This window comes from Nymphalis io, chromosome 10 (genome assembly GCF_905147045.1).
Source record: "Nymphalis io chromosome 10, ilAglIoxx1.1, whole genome shotgun sequence".
Lineage (NCBI taxonomy): Eukaryota > Metazoa > Arthropoda > Insecta > Lepidoptera > Nymphalidae > Nymphalis > Nymphalis io.
Window position 1 is genome coordinate 7,979,986 of NC_065897.1, and position 22,345 is coordinate 8,002,330.

The following is a 22,345-nucleotide window of genomic DNA, read 5'->3' on the forward strand; positions in this document are numbered from 1 at the left end:
TTATTTATTAATTTAATAAATTTGACATCGACTGTGAACAAACTTTATTTATCTTATAAAATTGCTTACAGTGTAAATGTTGCCTTATTTTAATTTATAAATATTGAATAGGTAATACTGACGACTTTTATACCAGTCATTGTATTGCTATTCGAGAGACAAAAACAGTAAAGGCGGACGCGTTCGACGGTGCCTTAGACGGGTGCCTGGGACCGGTAAGACAATCGATTTTTATTTTATTTTAATATCACATAGTAACATTATTACTCAATGCCAAAAAGGTTAATTTAAATGCACTATACATCATTATATTTATAACTTATACAATTCAAGGATAATAAATTGGTATGTGAAAATAATAAAATGTTATTTCTTTTTTATTAGTCATTTTTTGTTATATATAAGTATTTATATTAATAGATACAACTTTTTATTAGTATCATATAACATGTTTAAAAATAATGATTATTTCTCAGTTTGTAAGTAATTTAAAATATTAATTGCGTGTACAGCGGTGAAGGAAAACATCCCAAGGGAACCAGTAAGTATCTGGTAATATTCTACTACATGTATGGTTTGTAGATAACCCGCACTATGCATATGTGTGTGTATATATATATACACATTTGGAGTATCATATGTTTATATATGTTAGATATACATATGCTCCAAATATTCTCCTTAAAAAGAGTTCTTTACCCAGCAGTGGAACATATACCCTACACGGCCTATTGATTTTCATAAAACAAATTAAAATTAATTTAGTTAGGTAGGGATATGGGTGGGCTGTACCCACCTAAGTAAGCATTAAGTGGCGGTTTTTAAACGATAAAGGATTTTTTTCACCCATTTTCATCTGTTGATAAGAGTTTATCATTTTTTGTCATATTCGTATTGATTGTATCGATCGTATTTAATTTTAGTAAAAGTTTAGGTTATGTTTTTAAACTGTCAATATTTACTCTTAATGACCTTCGGATAACATCGCGCATTATAGAAAAAAGGGCAATGGTTAATTAAGCAATTGTATTTAAATAAGGTGTATACTTGGAATTATTTTATCAAAAATCAAGTAACTATTTTATTTAATGCGAACTTTATTTTTAATAGATTTAATAGGCATATTAATAGATTTAATAGGTTATTAAAATACTATTATAATTTAGTTATAGATTGTAATCAAAACAAAATAACTACAAATGTTCATAATTCGCCTTTTATCTAATTAAAAAATGATAGTGAATTCTGAAGCAAAAATAAATATTTTGTTTTAAAACTTTCGTGTTCCAACATTGTGGTATAGTTGAAGAAAGGACTCCCAAAAGAACTCCTCGATTTTTATTTGTTTAACTGTAGCTCTTACAATGGTACAAAATTACATACATATAATATACATAAATATTTATATCGTGTAAAAGATTACACGCCGTTAGGGAAAACCAGCCCAGGGGGCAGAATGACATATTCAGAAACCAGTGGATTATTCCAACCGAATCTAGGATTCGGTTGATGATTCACCTAAATAATATATACTTATAAGTAGAAAACGATAAAAAAGGTAATTGACCTTTTTGTTTTTCTGTTTGTCAACCGATTTTTCATTGTGTTACCTTAATTAAAAATAACAAACGAACTGATTATAAATGTTTCTGTAAATGTGTATTGGAATATATGCTTAGGTTACGACTATTTTCATTAAAATTATTAATGTACTTTAGTCCTTAAATCCATTTTCTCCGTTGAAGTATGACGACGTAGGCTGGACTTGAGAAATACGTCACATTAAGTTCTAAATCTTCGAAAACGTTGAAGTCACAGTCGTAGAAAGAAGACAAAAATGCGATTAGGTTACATCTCTTCATGCATATCGAATTAAGTAATCCCGACTTACACACCCACAACCCACATCTTAAAAAACTAGAATGTTTGAACTAATTAGAATGTCTTCAGAGTTATGGAATATTTTGATTTGCTTATTTCCTGTGTCGTTGCCCGTTGAGCAGTGACTGAACTCGCAGCCAAGGATAATATAACGGCGATAGTAGTCTTTTTATTGGTTAAAGTTTTTTAAAAACCTCAATTTCTAGAGAACATACTTTACTGACAGTAGTGTCATAGTAAATTCGCTTGTACAATAAGTAGATATATAAATATGTTCCTAAAAACATTTTCGGACCTTTAATAACTTTGTTGACTTAAGTTTTTATCTATCTTAGCAACAATTTGAGTCATCAAATTTCAAATATCGAATTTTATATTACGATAATGTATTTATATTATTCACATATCAGCATATCTGCCGAATGCCTAACGTAACTTATTACGTAGCTGCTTACACGAAACCACGGAGTCAATTGAATTTACTTTATTCAGTATTAGTAAAACGTTTTCATTATATTAAAATTTAATATATTACTTTAAGAACCACATAATACTAACATTGCGAGATCAACTAATAATAATAATAATGTCCTACAGACCGATTTCGGCCACGGCGGCCAATCTCAAGAGAGATTAGCCAACTGCGCAGGAGATATTTATTGCACACGTGTGTGCGCAAACACAGGTGCACTCTCTATTCCCTAACTCTCATAACTCCGATGGGACGGCAATCCGACACAACCGGAAAGAGTTCAGGTAGGTGCAGGACCAACGGCCTTACGTGCTTTCTGAGGCACGGGAGTGTACAAACTTCCAACTTCCAGACTCCGGGCTGCTACTGAGAATTTTCTGATAGAAACACCCAATATTTTTTTATTGATCCGACCTGGGAATTGAACCCAGCACCTCCCGGTCTGCTGCCTCTAGCCACTAGACCAACGAGGCAATCAAGATCAACTATGTATTATATAAAATAATAATAAACTGCAGAGGACGTTATTACTATATGTTATAAAACAAAGTCGCCGTATCTGTCTGTCTAAATGCGATAAACTTAAAAACTACCGAATGGATTTTTATACGGTTTTCACCAGCGGACTGACTGATTCATGTAAAAGAATTAATTTTATAATTCATTACGGTTTTGTGTAAATTGGGTGAGATATGACGATCATTGTTGAAAATGTCGTAAAAAATCATGCCGACTGAGAACTTTACTGGCGTGCGCCGTATGAACCATTTCTAGAGTTATATGTACGTATTACGATATAAACGTTTTATGTAGACTGCTTGTTAATATTATTATTATAGTTACGAAATATATGTAGACAATGTTTAACTTTCCAAATTCCCAAGCATCAAATCAAAAGATTGTTTTATTAAAAGATTTTCCAATATTAAAGTCAGAAACAACCATATAATAAAAATAATAATTACTCAGCAACTTTCTACAAACACATTACGAATTGCTATACAATCAATTTTATGTTAAATAATACATACTTTAAATATTGACTGGATTAAAATGCAAGCTAACTAAAAATGTTTTAACCGACTTCAAAAATAAGAGGTTCTTAATTCATCGGAACATTGTTTTACCACGTAGTCTAACTTATACTCGTATGATTATTTTGTTAGAAAAGAGGTATCTCACGGATTGTCCACGAGAATATCATCTAAGTTTTATGTCATACAATTATATATTTTTTTTACAAATACGATACAATACGATAAATACGATTTTATTAAATTTAGTAATAAGAAATAAAATAAAATTAACACCAAATTAATATGCTACAGAATCAAAAATCATGAAGATCTGCGAGAACATTTCTTTGTAATTTATAGATAAGTCACAATAGTATACACGGATAGACCATAAATTACATAAATAATTTATTTCCGTAATGGATACCTTAATTTTTCCTAAACGAAATCGAGACAGGTAACTAGTTAAATATATAACGAAATTCTTCGTAAATCCATTTATTTGTCAGCATAAACGAAAACACACTAAAGAAAAGATCCACCGTCGTATACAATACAACACTTTAATATAATACGACAACCTAACTATACAACGTATCATGTAAGTCAATTGCGATACGACAAATTAGTGCTCTGCTACAGTCGCATACAGCCACACGCGAGTCGGACAGTCTACCTAAAACTCGTATTTGACAAAGTTTTATAACTCAATAGATTTATTGATTAATTTTCCTTTGAATTATGTAGTACAATCGAGTAAATAGTGTTAACGAGTAAATTTATATAAACTTGCTTCTTTCGCGTACATGTAAGTACTAATTAATTATACAAAAGTCAGTTTATTGTTACCTATTGTTACAAATTATCCTACACGAGAATTAATAACAAGTAATTGTACAAAATACCTTCGCAGTCATTAAAAGCATCAACTGCCTATTAATTTTAATGGAAGGTGACATTGTGATACATTTGGTTATTTCATTTTAACTATAGAAATATGATTGCCTATGCATATGTTGTTTTTACTATTATCAGTGCAAGTTATCGAAGAATTTTCATTCGATAAATTGTTTATAATGAATATTCCGGAGACCCCTTACCCTTTGTCTTTTTCTGTACCGCTGGCAACGTGCATGCATAATTTAATGACGATCGGTTGAATAGTTAAGACGTTAAGTGTAACAAACGAACTCACTTTTGCATTTTTTTATAGAATAGGAAGGCGGACGAGCATATGGGCCACCTTATAATAAGTGGTCACCAACGCCCATAAACATTGGCATTGTAAGAAATGCTAACCATCGCGTACATCACCAGCGCGCCACCAACCTTGGGAACTAAGATGTTATGTCCCTTGTGCCCGTAATTACACTGGCTCACTCACCCTTCAAACCAGAACACAAAAGTTATCAGATATTCTAATATCTGATGAGTGGGTGGTATCTACCCAGACGAGCTTGCACAAAGCTCTACCCCCAGTATAAGAATATTAATTAGGATATGATAATACAGCTAATATTATTTCCTTTTTGGAAATGTTTCAGATACAGTGCAACAATGACTGCAACTCCAACAGAGGACTTGTCGAAGCTGAGTAAAGCCAAAGAACCCAATTGGCCGTCAGTACTTTTTTTCATACACATACATCTTTTATCTTTATATGGCATTTGGGTATTCATCTTTGAAGCGAAGTTATTGACAATCTTTTTCTGTGAGTACGTTTTTAATATCTTAACAAATTTATGTTATCTATATTATATAAGTCTACTAAAGTGTTTTATATAACATGCCAGTAACATTAATAATACGATCTAATACAGAGAGTTCATACTTAATGCGTAATCAAAGTTTCACTTGTTTATTATCTCTTGACGGTGGAATACAAAACTATTCCCACGATGCAATGGAAGCAATTTAATTGAGATCAATTACATTTTTATTTACAAAAAATATGTACTTTAACTATAGATTTTTAAGTCTGATAGATATTTCGATCAGCAATACTACAAAACACATATAATACTATAATACTGGTGGTAGGGCTTTGTGCACGCTCGTCTGGGTAGGTACCACCCACTCATCAGATATTCTACCGCAAAACAGCAATACTTGATATTGTTGTGTTCCGGTTTGAAGGGTGAGTGAGCCAGTGTAATTACAGGCACAAGGGACATAAAATCTTAGTTCCCAAGGTTTGTGGCGCATTGGCTATAAGCGATGGTTGACATTTCTTACAATGCCAATGTCTAAGGGCATTTGGTGACCACTTACCATCAGGTGGCCCATTTGCTCGTCCACCTTCCTATTCTATAAAAAAAAACCATATTTGTATTATTGATCGAAGGATAGATGCTATAGAAATATTATGTCGATTTAACAATAATATTTACAAGGACTTTGAAATAAAAACATTTTATTTTAATAAAATACTTTGTCTGTCTATCTTGTCATCCTATAAACATAAAGAAATCATATACTCTAGAGAGAGCCAAAACCTCGATCTAACATATAACTTTCGTAGAATATTATAACCGTATAGTTTATTATAGTAATATATAAAACTAACGTGCTTTCCGAGGCACGAGAGTGTGCACACTTCCAACTTCTAGACATCGGGCTCCTACTGAGAATTTTCTGACAGAAAAACCCAATAACTTTTTATTGGCCCCCCTGGGAATTGAACCTAGGACCTCCGGTTGACCTGAACTCTTTCCGGTCGTATCGGATTGCCGTCCCGTCGGATTATGAGAGTTACGGAATAAAGAGTGCACCTGTATTTGCGCACACACTTGTGCACTGTAATATCTCCTGCGTAGTTGACTAATCTCTCTTGAGATTGGCCGCCGTGGCCGAAATCGGTCTGGAGGACATTATTTATTATTATTATATAAAGCATAGTCAAAAATAACTTAAAAACTATGATTTTTATTTTCAGTGATATTACTGACTCTGATAGCTATATTAGGTGTAACGGCGGGTGCTCATAGACTATGGGCTCATCAGACGTATAAAGCCAGCCTAGAGCTTCGAATCGTTCTCATGATTTGTCAAACTATGGCCGGACTAGTAAGTTCATAAATGTCATTAACTTATTTTAAATATATCCTTTCTGTATTTCTATATTTTCAGTTGTTAACAATACGTTTTTACTTTACAGGGTCCAATATACGATTGGGTACAAAATCATAGATTTCATCATGCCTACTTTAAGACAGATGCAGATCCCTATGATACAACAAAGGGATTTCTTCACGCACATTTTGCTACAAGAATAAGATCAAATAGCCAATACGGAAACGCATTGAAAAACTCTATTGATATGTCAGATCTTGAAGAAGACTCAGTTGTAATGTTCCAAAAACGGTGAATAGGTTGTTTATATCAATTCGAACGCTGGATAAATATATAAAAATGAGTCGCAAGTAGTCCGCTATCTTCACGCCAAACATACAACTTTGGTACAACCAAATAAGAATAATAAAAACATCTTGTGAGATATATTAAAAAGAGTACACATTATTTACCGTCAATTAAATTTAGAACAAAGATTAACAGTCAAGCACAACATCATATGCTATAACAATTAATTAATTTCAGATTTTATTGGATTCTATATGGTATCTTATTTCTACTGCTCCCTGTGAACGCGCCGCTAGAATACTGGCATGAGACAGTTTTGAGCACAGTATTCGTGATAGTCTTCCTCCGATATGCACTCTTGCTACACGCCTGTTGGCTATTGGAAAGCGGTGTTTGCCTCTGGGGACTAAAAGAAGGCGAAAAGTAAGATAAATTTTGTACTATCTTTAACATATTACGTATTATAACTTTTAACTTACCTTGTTAATTCTTACAAAAAACAAAATTACCCGGTAAGGAAAAAAAACGTTAATATTCAATTTTCTTTTTGATTATTGAATATCTTATTCAATTGATACCCTTCACTATATAAGTATATAGTGAAGGATATATTTACTATATACCAGGCAAACGCGACCAAAGCGCCATAGGTACATAGTGGAAATTCCCCGCCTACGTACGAAGCGCTTTGAATCTATATTCATCATTCGCACTGCGAAACTATGGAATGCTTTGCCTGAGTCCGTATTTCCTGATAAGTACAATGTTGGTGTCTTCAAATCCAGAGTAAACAGATTTCTTATAGGCAAGCGTGCTACATCTTAGACCGTGTCGATGCTTAACATCAGGCAAGTCAACGATCAAACGCTGGCCTATTAATTGTAAAAAAAATCCTAAAAAAGCCTAAAAAATATACAAATATACTAAATGTTTTCTTTTCAGGTACCCACCGGACTCAAACACAGTGTTCATACTAAATAAGACCTTCTGGCCTGAATATCATTATATTTATCCCCACGATTACAAATCAGGGGAATACGGAACCTACGGTGAGACCATGCAAAATCAATAATCAATATCTGAAAATTTAAAGATCTTTTCTTAAATTAAGCGCAGGCAAGGCAAGCGATCCCCTGGTGCTCCTCTTAAGATGGATAGGGCACTGCTGGTTTTTTAGTTGGTATTCCGATGTTCGGGGCGCTGCCCCATCGCCTTAGACAACCGGCGAGTCCCACATACGTCCCATTGTTGCCGTGGGGGAAACGCGTAATGCGTTTTTCTAGCGTTAAAAAAGGCATTGTTAGTGCCTCAACCGAGTTATGTTATCTTTAATTTAAATATGTTCATTTCATGTGACTTTTTGTGGTAGTATTCAAACACGATATTTACGTATTATACTAAATTGTTTTACTAAGGTTTTATATTAAGCTATATTTTTAATTATAAGAGCTATTACATTAATGCCTTAAAAGAATACAGATAAAAATTAAAAATAGCTACTGCACGATTTATGACCACTTGTAATGGTATCATAAATGTTAGCGGCATTTCCCCTTTGAATCACAATTCCAATATTCTGGGCGAAAAATGAGCCAACCCGCCTGTCAGGCAATTAGATGAGGTGTTATATTTTTAATGTATGTCTTTGCACTATTACACTAAGGTCCAAGATTGTTTTATTTTTAGGTTCTGGATGTACAACAGCTTTCATACGCGTGTTCGCAGCACTTGGCTTAGCTACACAACTTTCAACAATGGAACCAAAAACATTACAGAAGGCACTAGCGGAGTTTGCAAGAACAAAGCGACCGTTAAAAAAGTGCTTGGAAGATTCTGTTAGTAAACAAAATTTACCAGAAGATCATTTTTTATTAAATTAAATTACTATTAAATTAAGTAAATTATATAAGCTATTTTTATTTATATAAATTAAATATACCTTAGCATTTAAATTTATTTGTGAAAACTTATTTGGTCAATGAAAGCAAAATACTTCACTTTTTTCTTTTTTTTTTATTATATAGGTAGGCGGACGAGCATATGGACTACCTGATGGTAAATGGTCACCAACGCCCAGAGACATTGGCATTGTATGAAATGTTAACCATCGCTGACATCGCCAATGCGCCACCAACCTTGGAAACTAAGATGTTATGTCCCTCATGCCTGCAAATAAACTGGACACAACAATACCAAGAACTGCGAAACTTAGAAACACTTAGAAAACAAACTCCAACTTACACTAAGTTAAAATGTAAAATATCATGGAGGTTTGTGGTAGTTAATTGAAGGCATGGGTAATATCGCCTTCAAGCTGTATTGTATCGTATCTGTGTATCGGTTTTTAAATATCAGATATAGTATCTGTATTTTTCAATAATAATATATTGGATTGAATTTATGGTACTCTGATACCGAATAAGATACTAGATAAAATCAGATTTTACTGTTTTTAACGTTCGGTTTTATCCAATATAACATAATTATTTTTAGTTTTGTATTGTTGAATGAGCTTGTTAAAATGGATATGTCACCGGTACAGCTATTTGAGTATAAATATTAGATAAATACGATTCGCGTTTCGGGTTGGTGATATTTTTAAAAATATCAGATTGCCGATATATCGATATTTTTAAATACATCAATATATGAGTTTGATATGTCACAAAAAATATCTTTAATTAAATAGCTATAAAAAAAACCATCGTATGTCAACTCAAAAATGATTACACAATTTTTATTACATCAGTATTATTCCTATTTGCGTTCGAGCTTACTTCCTTTGACAATTGACGTCTACAACGATATCGGATATACAGTGTACAGAATATATACCGATATTGTGGATATTCGAATATCCAAATACACAATATTACCGCTTGTATATTTAATATAAGGCTGCTATAATATTTTAGTTTATATATTATGAGACAACTAATAACGTGCTCTAATACTTAAATAGTATATATTAAGTATATTCACAAATATCTTAAGAGCATAACCTAAACGTTAACTCACAAAGATAATCCAATCATATATATATGTCGCGGATTCTAATCGATTGCTATATAAATGCCGCCATTGTCGTCCAATATGTTGATTTTATAAAATTAGTCAGTGCGCACGTCGGGCGCTACCGCTGTCCTGAGAGCAAGAGACCAAGGGAGTCGCTCGACAAACGATCACACGCGCTACTGACAGATACACCATTATATTGTAAACTTTCTTAATTTCGAAGGTATTAAAATTCAACCATTCTTCTCCGTCTTAACAGTTTTATTATTTTAATATAACTCAATATTATCTACAGTGGTAATACAATTTGTTTCACAACTCAAAAATTACCGTTCCTCTTTTTAAAAAACCAAACAATGCGAGCTTCTTGCTAGTACTCAACTGACTAATCATAATATAATATTTTTCGGAACCGGTAGTCAAAATAGAGCTACTAAATAATAAAAGTACGAAATATTTAAATATACAATATAAAAAATAAACAAGCAAAAATCACGTTTTGTAGTAAATATGACAATAATATAAATTATAACTTATTAAATTCTTTTCACAATGCAGACTTATTTTGATGGGCACGGCTATTCTTTACAAAATGCTCAATAGTTATTTGAAATTACAGTACGATTATTTTATCAAGCTAACAATATGCACCATATATAGCACTAGGCGGCTAGTGCAGAACATTCTTCCCGACTGAACTGGCCGTCGTCACGTTTGGACTCTACTACCACTTACCATCAGGTGAAGTAGAGTAAGCCCTCCCAGCAAACATAAATAAATTATAATATTTTCGTAGGGTACTAAAATAAATCGTAACTTCTCCTTCTTCGAGTGCAACTCCGACTAGCGAAGATTAGCAGTCAGCTTTGAATATCCTATTTGTATTATAATCCTTATTATTATCCTTACTTTTTTATATATTATAATCCTTATTGTTCGTAAACAATCGTAATAAAAAAATCGTAACTGCTTTGATTTAATTTGCATATCCAACGCTGTAATTCAGGAAGCTAAGCGTATCAGAACACATGAGATTTATATCCCACTTCTGATGTCGCGGATTCAAATCGATTGCTATGTAAATGGCCGCCATTGTCGTCCAATGTGTTGATTTTATTAAATTAGTCAGTGGGTACGTCCGGCACTGGCGCTATCCTGAGAGCAAGATACCAAGGGGGTCGCTCGGACAACCATCAGAAGTGTTACTGACTGTTACACTTTATTACATACATATACTACATATACTACATTATATTTTATATTTCCATTATTCGGCAGTACAATAAAAGACACCCTTATATTTTTTACAACTTGACGTCTGACAACCGACCAGTACCTCATAAGATGTCAATCACCTTGTGTGGTGTTGCTATTCTAATAAAATAAGTGACGTCGTATACCTGTTTAAATTTATTATCTCTGACATATATAGTATATAAATAGTTGTTTATTAAGAGAAAACAAAATAATGAACAGGTCCAATTAATGAATACTTAGTACTTAATGAACCAAGTGTCGGTCGCAATAATTTTGCTGCATGTAACTAAAAACTGACTATATTGTAATTTCGAAGTTAAAACTACAAGAATAGAATTGGAGCCTTTCGAATATAAGAACTCAACACGTAGTCCACTACTCTGCCGCCATTTGGACAAGAAAAAGGGCGCCCTTTTTTTATTTAACCAAAACAGAAACATCAAAAAAAATTTTTTTTGAATTAATGCGTATATCGTCAATATGAAACGAAAATGTGAGATATATTTAATTCTTTATAGTTGTTATTACAGATAACATCGTTTTATTCTTTCTTTCTTGGACAAAAATTGACATACCAGTCAGAAAAGAAATATAGGATTAATTCGGCAATTAAAAATATTTGACATTCAAAATAGTACGTTATGAAATCCTATTTCATCATATTTTATAAATACATTTTTTTACAGACGTGTTACATATTATGTATTATCATATATTGATAGGATATCACTATTTTTTATAAGGAAATTATTATTATTTATCATTCAAAAGTGATCTGTTAAATTAATCTCTTTTCCCGCGTTACGCTGTGTAGTTTTGTTTTTGTGTTATTTTATACATTTTCTTGTACGGTAGAAATATCAGAGCGCATTGCAAACACAAAAATCATAATTGCATCACGAGCGATGCGTGAAAAGAACAAACGTTGTGTATCCTCTTGAGACCTTAATATTATAATAACTGTTGGAGCTGTATTTATAAAATTTGGGATTCTAATTAATCTACGGGGAATATTTATGCTAAATAGATTTTCAGTCATTACGTGCTCAAAAGTGGCTCCAAATGGTTCGTGTAATATAACACAAGGCTGCATCGCCAGGTCCTTTTGCTTAGCTTGGTTAGATTACTTGTTATTTATTTAATACTATAATTGCACAACATAACAAGAACACAACACAAAAATAACAGATGACATAAGAGTTAAAGCAAACAATCATTATTTTTATTGATTTCGTGCCAATTAACAATAACAATGCTGAAAAGCAATATTTTTATAATTTCATGAAGATTTGTTAAAATAAATGTGTTATTTATGTGCAATTATAGTTCATTGCTAATAAAATAGATAGCATGTTATGTATACTAAAATTAGTATTATTATTTTATACTTAAATATCAGTTATTATTAAATAAATTTAACCTAAATGAATCGTTCTTTAATTCACCCAAAAATACGGTGATTTAACAAAAAACGCGTCGCCACCGTTTCTTCAAGTGTCGTTTTAATTCCATTCGATTTTTCCACGAATATTCAGCGGCACCTAGAAATGAATATTCAGTAATACGACAATGACAAACTAAATATGACAATGAGCAACTTCGAAAATAGTATTTAAGAGTAGTAATGTCAGAATTCAACACTAAGCATATTATATGGTTTTTTAATAATATATCGAAATGAAGGGAGTACTTTTAACTGTTCTTTTTTAATTTAACATAGTACGTATATACAAACAGCCATATACAATGTATATATATATATATATTAATAACCTGAGTGGTTATACAATATATATTACTGACCTAACCTAAGGGGCTCATATAATATTATAGAATCATCGAGCCATGCTTATTTTTCATTCGACAAGTGGTAATGGAAGCTTACCTATAAGAATCGCTGCAACGTATCCTGTGAGTATGACTAAGAGCGCTGTCTTAACGTCTGCAGCGCGGGCGGAAGCAAAACCTGAAGATGGTTCGCACTTGGGCATGCTCGGTTCCAAAGCAGCCTCGAGCCGTGCTAGAATACCTCCACTTCTTAATTGTAGCAAACTGAAAATTCAATTGTATAATATTTAATAATTGTAAATTAATAACGAAGTTCCATGATGTCACAAATATCATCAGATTTTTTTTTTCAAACTAAGTGTTTTAACTAACTACGTGACATTAAAAATAACTTATACCTAATAAGCACAGGCCTTGCATATGGTGATCCACTAGGAAGAGGAAAAGCCACCTGCGCACGCGTAGATAATACTGGCAGCTCACGTAGTGCACAACGACCTCGCGCTTGGCTCAAAGACCTATAAATATAATAATATTTTACATTAATTTCACAAAATCAATCAATTTAGATTCAATAACATTCGATCAATCATCATGCGATCATGGGGGATTACTCAATCAAAAGTGTCTTGTTTGGCCCGTCTAACCAGAATAAACCACACCAAAGATGTGTAGATGTGTATTTTGTATGTACAAATTATAATATTTTTATATTTTTACTACGACGTAAATTGTTGTATGTCATCTTACAATACATATTTACGCTAAACTTTCTTTCATACAATGTTGTATCTATAAGTCATTTTTGTAATTTACAAGTTTTGTGCATATGAATGCAAATGTGTGCATAATCATAACTGCTTAAATTTAGCCAATCGAAATAGGTCTTGATCCTATGCACCAATGTGAAGGAGTAATATAACAATATAAAAATGCTATTTTGTGGCTTACAATAACTTACGTTGGAGGTATCGATGTGATAATTTGTTTTTTTTTTTTTTTTATAGAATAGGAAGGTGGACGAGCATATGGGCCACCTGATGGTAAGTGGTCACCAAACGCCCTTAGACATTGGCATTGTAAGAAATGTCAACCATCGCTTATAGCCAATGCGCCACCAACCTTGGGAACTAAGATTTTATGTCCCTTGTGCCTGTAATTACACTAGCTCACTCACCCTTCAAACCGGAACACAACAATATCAAGTATTGCTGTTTTGCGGTAGAATATCTGATGAGTGGGTGGTACCTACCCATCAGATATTTGGTTAACATAGAGAACACAAATGAATAAATATTCATAAAAGTACCTAATAGTAGTCCGAGCAGCCCGCTGGCCTGAGAAAAATGCGTAATCTTGTATGGCTGCACGAACTAGACCTTCCTCGGTGGACGACACTAGATTCTCGGCTTCAGAGTAACCACGAATATAGAATGCGTTAAGCTGTACATCTTTTGTCGACTAAAATTAAAAATAAAATAACAGGGCTTAAAAAAATATGGTTCTCATGATGATGATGATGACGTAATGAGCTTTTTAATTGTATTGTTTATTAGTGTAGTTTCAATCGTATTGTTTTTATGCTTATAATGATGTATAACACTGTACGTATCTATTGGCGTATTTTTTGTAGTTAATTTTGTGAATATGTTGATGGCTTTTCGTATATCTTTAAATAAAATTAAATAATAAATAAAGAATACCAATAAATAAATCTGAAGTATAAAACTTAACGTTTTTATTGTTTGTGGTAACCTTGTTTCGATCATTATATTTTCGTACGTATTTTCAAGAAACATTACATTTAGTAAAATTTATAAATTATACATCTGATTGTTTTTTTACAGCAGTTTTTTTTTTTAAATAGCAATTGAACTGTATGTACATTTGTGCTCTTAGTACCACACACTCATCACATAATCTACTTGCAAACAATAATACTGTTTTGTTGTATTCGGATTTGATGAGTTCGTGAGTACAAGGGACATAATATCATAGTTCCCGGTTGGTGGCGCATTGTCGATGTCCCTTACATCGACAATACGTCATATTTTTTACATCGCCACGTTGTATGGGCAGTGGTAACCACTTACTATCAGGTGGTCCATTTGCCAGTCTACCAATGTATTTCAAATAAAAAATATCAATACTGGCAGCATGACATTGACGCGGCTTGTCATTGCTACACGCGTTCTGATAGGCCGAGACTATTCAACGTGGATTATCGGTAACTGATCGCCACAGATCATGAAACTTTATTTTCGTTTCATAATTTATAGTCAGTGCAAATTAAAGTTATATTGTGATTGCGTGATCAATATAATAATTAATCTGTCCCGTTATTCTCTTATCTATATCTTTTATTTATAAATACATTAAATTATTCTCACATACCATTAAATACATTTGGTCTGCTCCATTTCTAACATATCCAATTTTTATGTTAGATGACTGCAGTACATCTGCTAATGACCCTACATTAGCAACGCGTACCGAAAGAACTGAAGTTATAAATGCAGCGTATGCATTATATATTACCAATGCGAATAATAAACTAACTATTAATACAACACTTGCCGCTGCATTACACGGTCTCCAAGAACTACCTGAAAAAACAGTAATTTGTTTTTCAATAAATTCAATTTACAAAAACATCTGAAAATATATTTTACGTAATAATATTTAACTGTCCTTTAAAAAACATTGTCGACATATATTTAAGGCTAACGTCATATTTTTTAATCCCATATACGAGTATCATAATAATATCCCATAATCATAATAATCCAAAATCCATATCATATAATAATATCAAGCAAATGAATCTGCCTTCTGAAGAACTGTTTTTATTAAAATATAGATATTTTTATTTTCAATTCAACATTATTTTCATTGTTCCCTTACTTGTGGACACGAAAAACTCGAGTTTGTAGGTGCGTTCTACGGACGAATTGGGCCTGTATTACATACTGGCTATTAAAAATTTGTAAAAAAGAAAAAAGTAATTTTGTGAACGGTATTTTATTGTTTTATGTATGTATTATACGAAACAAGTAAATAAAAATTCTATATTTAAAATAATCTAATCATATAATTTACCTTGTTGACAAATAATACCCATGGACCAAATTATAACATCAGTAAAGCTCATACATCTGGCTTTAAGACATGTTTTGCTTATAATTATCATTGTTATGGAAGCTAAGAACGCCACACAAACCACACAGGCTATTAGTTGAGGGCTGAATGGAGCTAAGAAAATATCTCGGACAGCAGACGTTTCCTGGTGACGAATGTATATGTTGCACCTGGACAATTACAAAATATAAAACATTTAGGGATTCGATTCCCACCCAGGACAGACATTTGTGTGCATGAACATGTCTGTTTGTCCTGAGTCTGGGTGTAATTATCTATATATTAGTATGTATTTACAAAAGAAAAGTAGTATATGTAGTATATCAGTTGTCTGGTTTCCATAGCACAAGCTTTGTACAAGTTTAATTTGGGATCAGATGGCCGTGTGTGAAAAATGACCCAGGATATTATTACCTAATCACCGCACCTCTACAAATAAACCAATAATAACTTATCACACACGATGTTTGAGGAACGACTTATCAAAAAACATTTTTTTTTTTTTGAGAAAGTTAAATGATTAATTTTGCTTATCTTAAGTGACCAACTTAAGATGTTATGTTTCATGTATTTACACTGGCTCAGTTACCATTCAAGGCAATACAAAGTTTTGTTGTTAACTTTTTTATTAGCTCAAACAGGGATTTGAATCCAGAACCTCGGGTTCTGCGGCATTATATCTAGCCACTAGACCAACGAGGCAGTCAAGTTAAGAAGAATGACTAATGAGTGGACCCATCCACTGACCTATCCGGCTTTATAATAAATATATTTGTTAAATATGATTGATTAAAACATAATTGTGTCAATACTTAATTTAATGCTTTAATCATTGCAATTAGTTCCTGAACCAACTTTAACGTAGTCGTAACATTGACTAAAACAGGAGCGTAAGCTATGGAAAATAACATTCGTTCATATATTACTTACATTGTTCTTGTAATGGGAAATATAAAATCCATATCAGATTGACGTGAGGTTACAGCAGTTACTGGCTCGAGGGCTATATCTACCGAATGTTCCATCAAAGCCCCGAGAAGTCCAGTCCAAGCGCCTTCATATGTCCGGTAACCCAGTTTACCATAGTATCGAGATAATGATCTAATATTGTAAGATTAATCAATTAGATTAAGCGCATAAGATGGTTTATATTTATAGCACATTACAATATTACGTAATAATTATACATATATCGATATTAAACTATAAATATTTTGTTTTTATTTTATTTTGGATTTAATTAATAAATAGATATTACTTTTACTTATAAAATATTAACTCGTAAAATTAATACAAGCACGGTAACGGCTTGTGAATGTCTCACTGCTGTGCCTCCTCTCCTTTTTAAGAAGGTTCCGAGCATATTCCACCATGTTACTCCAATGCATGAGAATTAAAGCTATAATGGATAATAACACTACTTACACGAAACTAAATTTCTATTATCCCTATGCTAATTAAGTACTTTATAACAAACAAAGGACTAAAAAATCTTAATTCTAGTGCAAAGGCAGAACTATGCTACTAATACATAAATAAACATTACGTAGCATTCAATCGTTTCGTCAAAAAGTCCAAAACGTTGTCTAATAAATCTGGCGTTGAAGAAGTTTCTTCATCAGGTAAAGTTGTCCCGTCGATAGAAGAATTACACCTGCCAACTATTAACACCTCGCCCATAAGATTCCGAGCCTCAACTGGATAAGGAGCGCTTAAGGAGCTCATCGATTGATCTTGATTCCATTCTCCTATAAATTTTTAAGATACAATCTGTATGGTAATAAAATGACAAAAGCAGATAATTGCGGCTGAGTATTTAGGGTTCCCTACGTAAATTAAAATTGATATTTATTCAGAACGCTGTCATATTTTTTTGCTTAATAATCTCGATAAACTATAGTAAAGTAAATAAAAGTATAAATCAGAAAATTAGTGGATATTTCGTGACTTTTTTCTATCGAGAATATTTTGTTTTTGATCAGTTGTCTCTAATCTGACTTAAAATTATAATGTAGTTCACATACACTATTTAATGTTTAACTTTCAACTGGATTTATCCATACAAAAACAAAAAATGATTATCAATTTTGCTTAATAGAGTATAAATCAAGATAATTAAAACCAAATTAGTATATTATTTTAATTAAAAATATTGACTATCTAGTTGTATATATCTATTTATTTTACATGATTATTACTCCCTTAGAATCATTATATTTTCAATCTAGAAATATTGTTAGAAATGTTGTTGTCTGTAAACAAAATACAGAATAGAACTTAAAATATTACTAAAAGTGTAACATATCACCCGACTTATAAAAACGATTCCTATCACAATATTAAGTGCCGTCTTTATTTGAAAATGATTAGACTTTTTTTTTTTTTATAGAATAGGAAGGTGGACGAGCATATGGGCCACCTGATGGTAAGTGGTCACCAAACGCCCTTAGACATTGGCATTGTAAGAAATGTCAACCATCGCTTATAGCCAATGCGCCACCAACCTTGGGAACTAAGATTTTATGTCCCTTGTGCCTGTAATTACACTGGCTCACTCACCCTTCAAACCGGAACACAACAATATCAAGTATTGCTGTTTTGCGGTAGAATATCTGATGAGTGGGTGGTACCTACCCAGACGAGCTTGCACAAAGCCCTACCAAAACATAAAACATAAAACTACTTACCTAACATAGCAACGAATAGAGTTGAATTCAATCGCATTTTAAAAACTTGAATAACATAAATGTTCAAATTCGCATTATGTAAATTCATTTGATTTTGGATCTCTTTGTAACTAGTCAAAAATAGCTCGGTTTTTATTACTCGAAATCTTCTCGAAAAATTATAATTTAGAATACTCGATCTCCATAGAGGTACTTCTATCTCCGCCCTCTCACGCATTTTGAATTTCCTATATCTTGCGATATTTGTAAATGTACTTGTGCTTCGAAAATAACTGATTTCATACTTGGTTCGATTACAATTTATATAATCATAATTAAAAGATTGGCGAGAGCCTATTTGACATTTACTATCCAACTTCTGCGATCTATGAATTTTGCTCATTTTATTTTTATTATAATTAAAGTTATGGTCACAAAGACCCAGATTTCGTATCTTTCGCCACCCATGACCAGGAAAAGTAACAACAATATTCTGATCAAATCGCACATTAGTTGCGTTTAACGATTCACTTAAAGTTTTAAAATCTTCAATTGATTTGGCTATAATTAACCAATCGAAATGCGCTTCATTCATATTGAATTCTGTAATCTTACAAAATATATGTATGCATTTTAAATAAATTAAATATCACATAAAAAAACATTTACCTGTAATTTCAAAAACATAGTAAATGTAAATAAATAGCTTAAGTTATTCAAATTAACTTTATTTCAAAAAAAGTTTAAATCTAAATAATGTCTTAATTATAGTATAAAAATCAGTATTGTACCTGGTTGAGTGTTGTTATGAATTTGTTTGTAGAATTCGTTCGGAGAGTGCTTTGAAAAATCACAATACCGACATGTATTTGTAGCCTTGCTTTCTCCTGTATATTTAAAGCTGAAGCTATTCCATTTATGCCAAGACATTTAACCAAACGTTGTATTCCCCAATTACATTCTGTAAACAAAATATGTGTACTCATATGCGTTAACAGTCTTTTTTATCATTGTAGTAAGTGGTAGCTAAATAAAGCACTGCTAGAAGTGAAAAGCAGTACAGAGTACAGTACTGCTTTACACTTCTATACGTTGGTGTCTTTAAATCCAGAGTGAACAGGTTTCTTTAAGGCAATCGTGCTACATTTACAACTAGACCGTGTCGATGCTTAAGATCAGGCAAGTAAACGGTCAAACAATTGCCTATTAAGTGTAAAAAAAGTACGTTGAACGTTAGATTAAGACAAATCCCCAAATACGGAGCTGCTACTACGAATAAGCATACCATCAAGACTAGACTAGACGTTTTTACCAAATGACTGTTGAGTGCTGTATTTAGAATTTTTAAGACACCGTTTTCGTAACAAAATTGACTCAGCAGCTTACACAAGTCTGAATTGTACTTGTACTGTTAGTAGTATACCAGAGAATAGTATAAGATAGATGGATGTCTCGTACCGTTACGATTAATGCAAAAAATCGGGTATAGCATTCAGTCGCGACTCCGTACAGGTTACAGCAGGGTTCTTGTAAATGGGAGGAGATTAGTCCTCTCCCATTTACAACAGTGAGACACACATTACATTTAAATTTATTAATGACCATCAAATCAAATTAAAATTTTGTATTTTCTCTAATATTTGAATATATGTAATAAACATAGTAATCCAGATGAGACTACAGTAGCATACTGAACAGTCCAAACGTCGCAGTAGTAAAGTAACTTTATTGTCACATCAGACAAAGATATCGAGACTCTTCAAACAAAACATATGTTTTTGTAACCTCTGTCTCTTATTAGGTCAACCATAGGTAATTTGAAAATGTTAATTTAATGTCTAGTGTAACTTTTAATGGAATACACATTCAATAGAGAAAAAGATTAGAAGAAGAACTATTATTTAAATGATACGATTTGTTGTAATATTTTTATGCGTATAAATGTAATATGAATATAATTTAAATATAAGTAATGAAATCGATTTATAATGTAAATAAAAATATTTAATTTCAACTCCAAATTGTATAAATAAAATGCATTCAGTGGGTATATATTTAAAATCAATTCAATTCAAGCTATTATTTATTGAAGTGTGAAGTAATTTATTGATTTTATCAAACAAAAATGTTTGCAAATTCATAATTTACCGACTACACTTGTTTTTTTTTTAAGAAATCGTGGTGTAACTTTACCAAGCAGAGGCAGAGGCCAGCCAAACAGCATTACAACACCGTTTTAGTAACGTTATGTGTTTTATTTTTAAGAATACAGAGAACCATGGCATGCCACCATTATACTATTCTCAAGCGGCTCTGCTAGTGACATTGACGGTATCAAATCATAAAATCTTTAATAACTAGTGTGTGCCTCAACCAGTGCCGCTGGCATTTGGGTGACATGACTACGCTTCGCATTTTCTTGCTATCTGGTAAGATAATTTCATCTTTTTAACCGCATCTATATGGTACAAGTGCGCGTCTTACAAAAACGTCGGAAGTATTTTTTGTCGTTTAGCATTTAAATTTTCTATTTTTGTTCATAAAAGCACTTCTAAATGTTACAATAAAAAATCAATAGTCACTCTTTTCGTGACATCGGACACATTTATCGAAATTGAGGGCAATTATATTTGCATAGAATTATTTACTTAGCATTTAAAGATCATTAACATAAAATATTTTTTGGTAATAAATTTAACATCGAGTGTTTTATGGTACAAAAAATATCATTTAAATATCTAAAACTCAATAACGGTAAACGGACTACTAGAAAATTTGAAAATCGATTCAAAATAGTGTTGTCTATAGTAGTTAGTAATAATTCGTAAATATAATTTTTATTAATACCAAAGTAATGTACTTGTATTTATATTATCATTATTATTTCCTCGTTTATTATCTATCTATATAATAAGTGAGTAATGAGAGAAGTCATTAAATACGACATACAAAATCTATTTGAAAAAATTCGAGACTTTTATATTGGTACTTGTTCTTATACTTAACATAGTTAAGAAGGCAAGCATTTGAAAAGACAAAGGCTTTGAATAGAAGATAGCGATTAATTTCTTGCTCACACAAAAATCACTTGAAGCTTGTTTAATCACTCATTTGAGCATCGTTACTTAAATGTAGAGTACACTGAGTCAGTTAGTGAGAAAGTTGTAACGTTATAGAAATAATAGACTAGAACGTTCTAAACGACTAAATAAAATACCCTGTTTTTGTATTTGAATATAATAATATAACGAAAAAAGAAATAGTTTTTTTATACGACATTAAAAAAAATAGGGAAAGTAATGCGAGAGAACAGTTCCTTATATCCCTATACAAATTGATATTAATTGTATTATTAGTCCAAAAAGAGCAATTGAACAGTACGTACTTTCAGTCACTTTTATGAATAATTATAATTTTAGTAATAAGATAAAATTTATACTTTATTAATCATCTCTGGCTCTAAGGAACAAAAATTATATGATGTTACTATGATGTACTATATAGCTTTTATTGATTAAATAATACCCTGAAAGTTGATTGGCCGCTGTGACAAATAATTGTAATATAATAATTGGTATTGATTAATGCTTTATTAGCATGAGCGGTGCGTTCGATGGTGCGAACTGAAATATACATGTTCATAAAATTAATTATAAACATCGGTTGAATTGCTGACGACATAATATTTCACAATATGCGGTTGCACCGTACAAATTCTTAAAATTGAAAATATGCACTATAAATTATTTTTG

At 32.0% G+C, this 22,345-nt stretch overlaps 2 protein-coding genes across 3 annotated transcripts; one reads left to right on the top strand and one right to left on the bottom strand.

Annotated features, from left to right (window-relative positions):
• Positions 1-145: 145 nt before the first annotated feature.
• Positions 146-8,638, top strand: LOC126771025 (acyl-CoA Delta-9 desaturase). Of its 2 annotated transcripts, none has more exons than XM_050490672.1 (7): positions 146-215; positions 4,914-5,080; positions 6,305-6,435; positions 6,527-6,732; positions 6,967-7,152; positions 7,672-7,778; positions 8,416-8,638. In XM_050490672.1, exons 2-7 carry the CDS (start codon positions 4,927-4,929, stop codon positions 8,607-8,609), a joined length of 978 nt encoding a protein of 325 aa, XP_050346629.1. In that variant the 5' UTR covers positions 146-215; positions 4,914-4,926; the 3' UTR covers positions 8,610-8,638. The 2 variants fall into 2 exon arrangements, with proteins under 2 accessions (XP_050346629.1, XP_050346628.1); XM_050490671.1 differs by lacking the exon at positions 146-215 and adding an exon at positions 4,021-4,177.
• Positions 8,639-12,455: 3,817 nt separating this feature from the next.
• Positions 12,456-19,523, bottom strand: LOC126771389 (probable glutamate receptor). Its single transcript, XM_050491253.1, has 11 exons — positions 19,385-19,523; positions 19,058-19,196; positions 18,615-18,760; positions 17,474-17,675; positions 16,858-17,028; positions 15,889-16,097; positions 15,184-15,395; positions 14,099-14,250; positions 13,188-13,307; positions 12,887-13,053; positions 12,456-12,542 (listed from the first exon to the last, which is right to left on the bottom strand). The coding sequence occupies exons 1-11, from the start codon at positions 19,521-19,523 to the stop codon at positions 12,463-12,465; spliced, it is 1,737 nt and encodes a 578-aa protein (XP_050347210.1). The 3' UTR covers positions 12,456-12,462.
• Between the last annotated feature and the right edge of the window lie 2,822 nt (positions 19,524-22,345).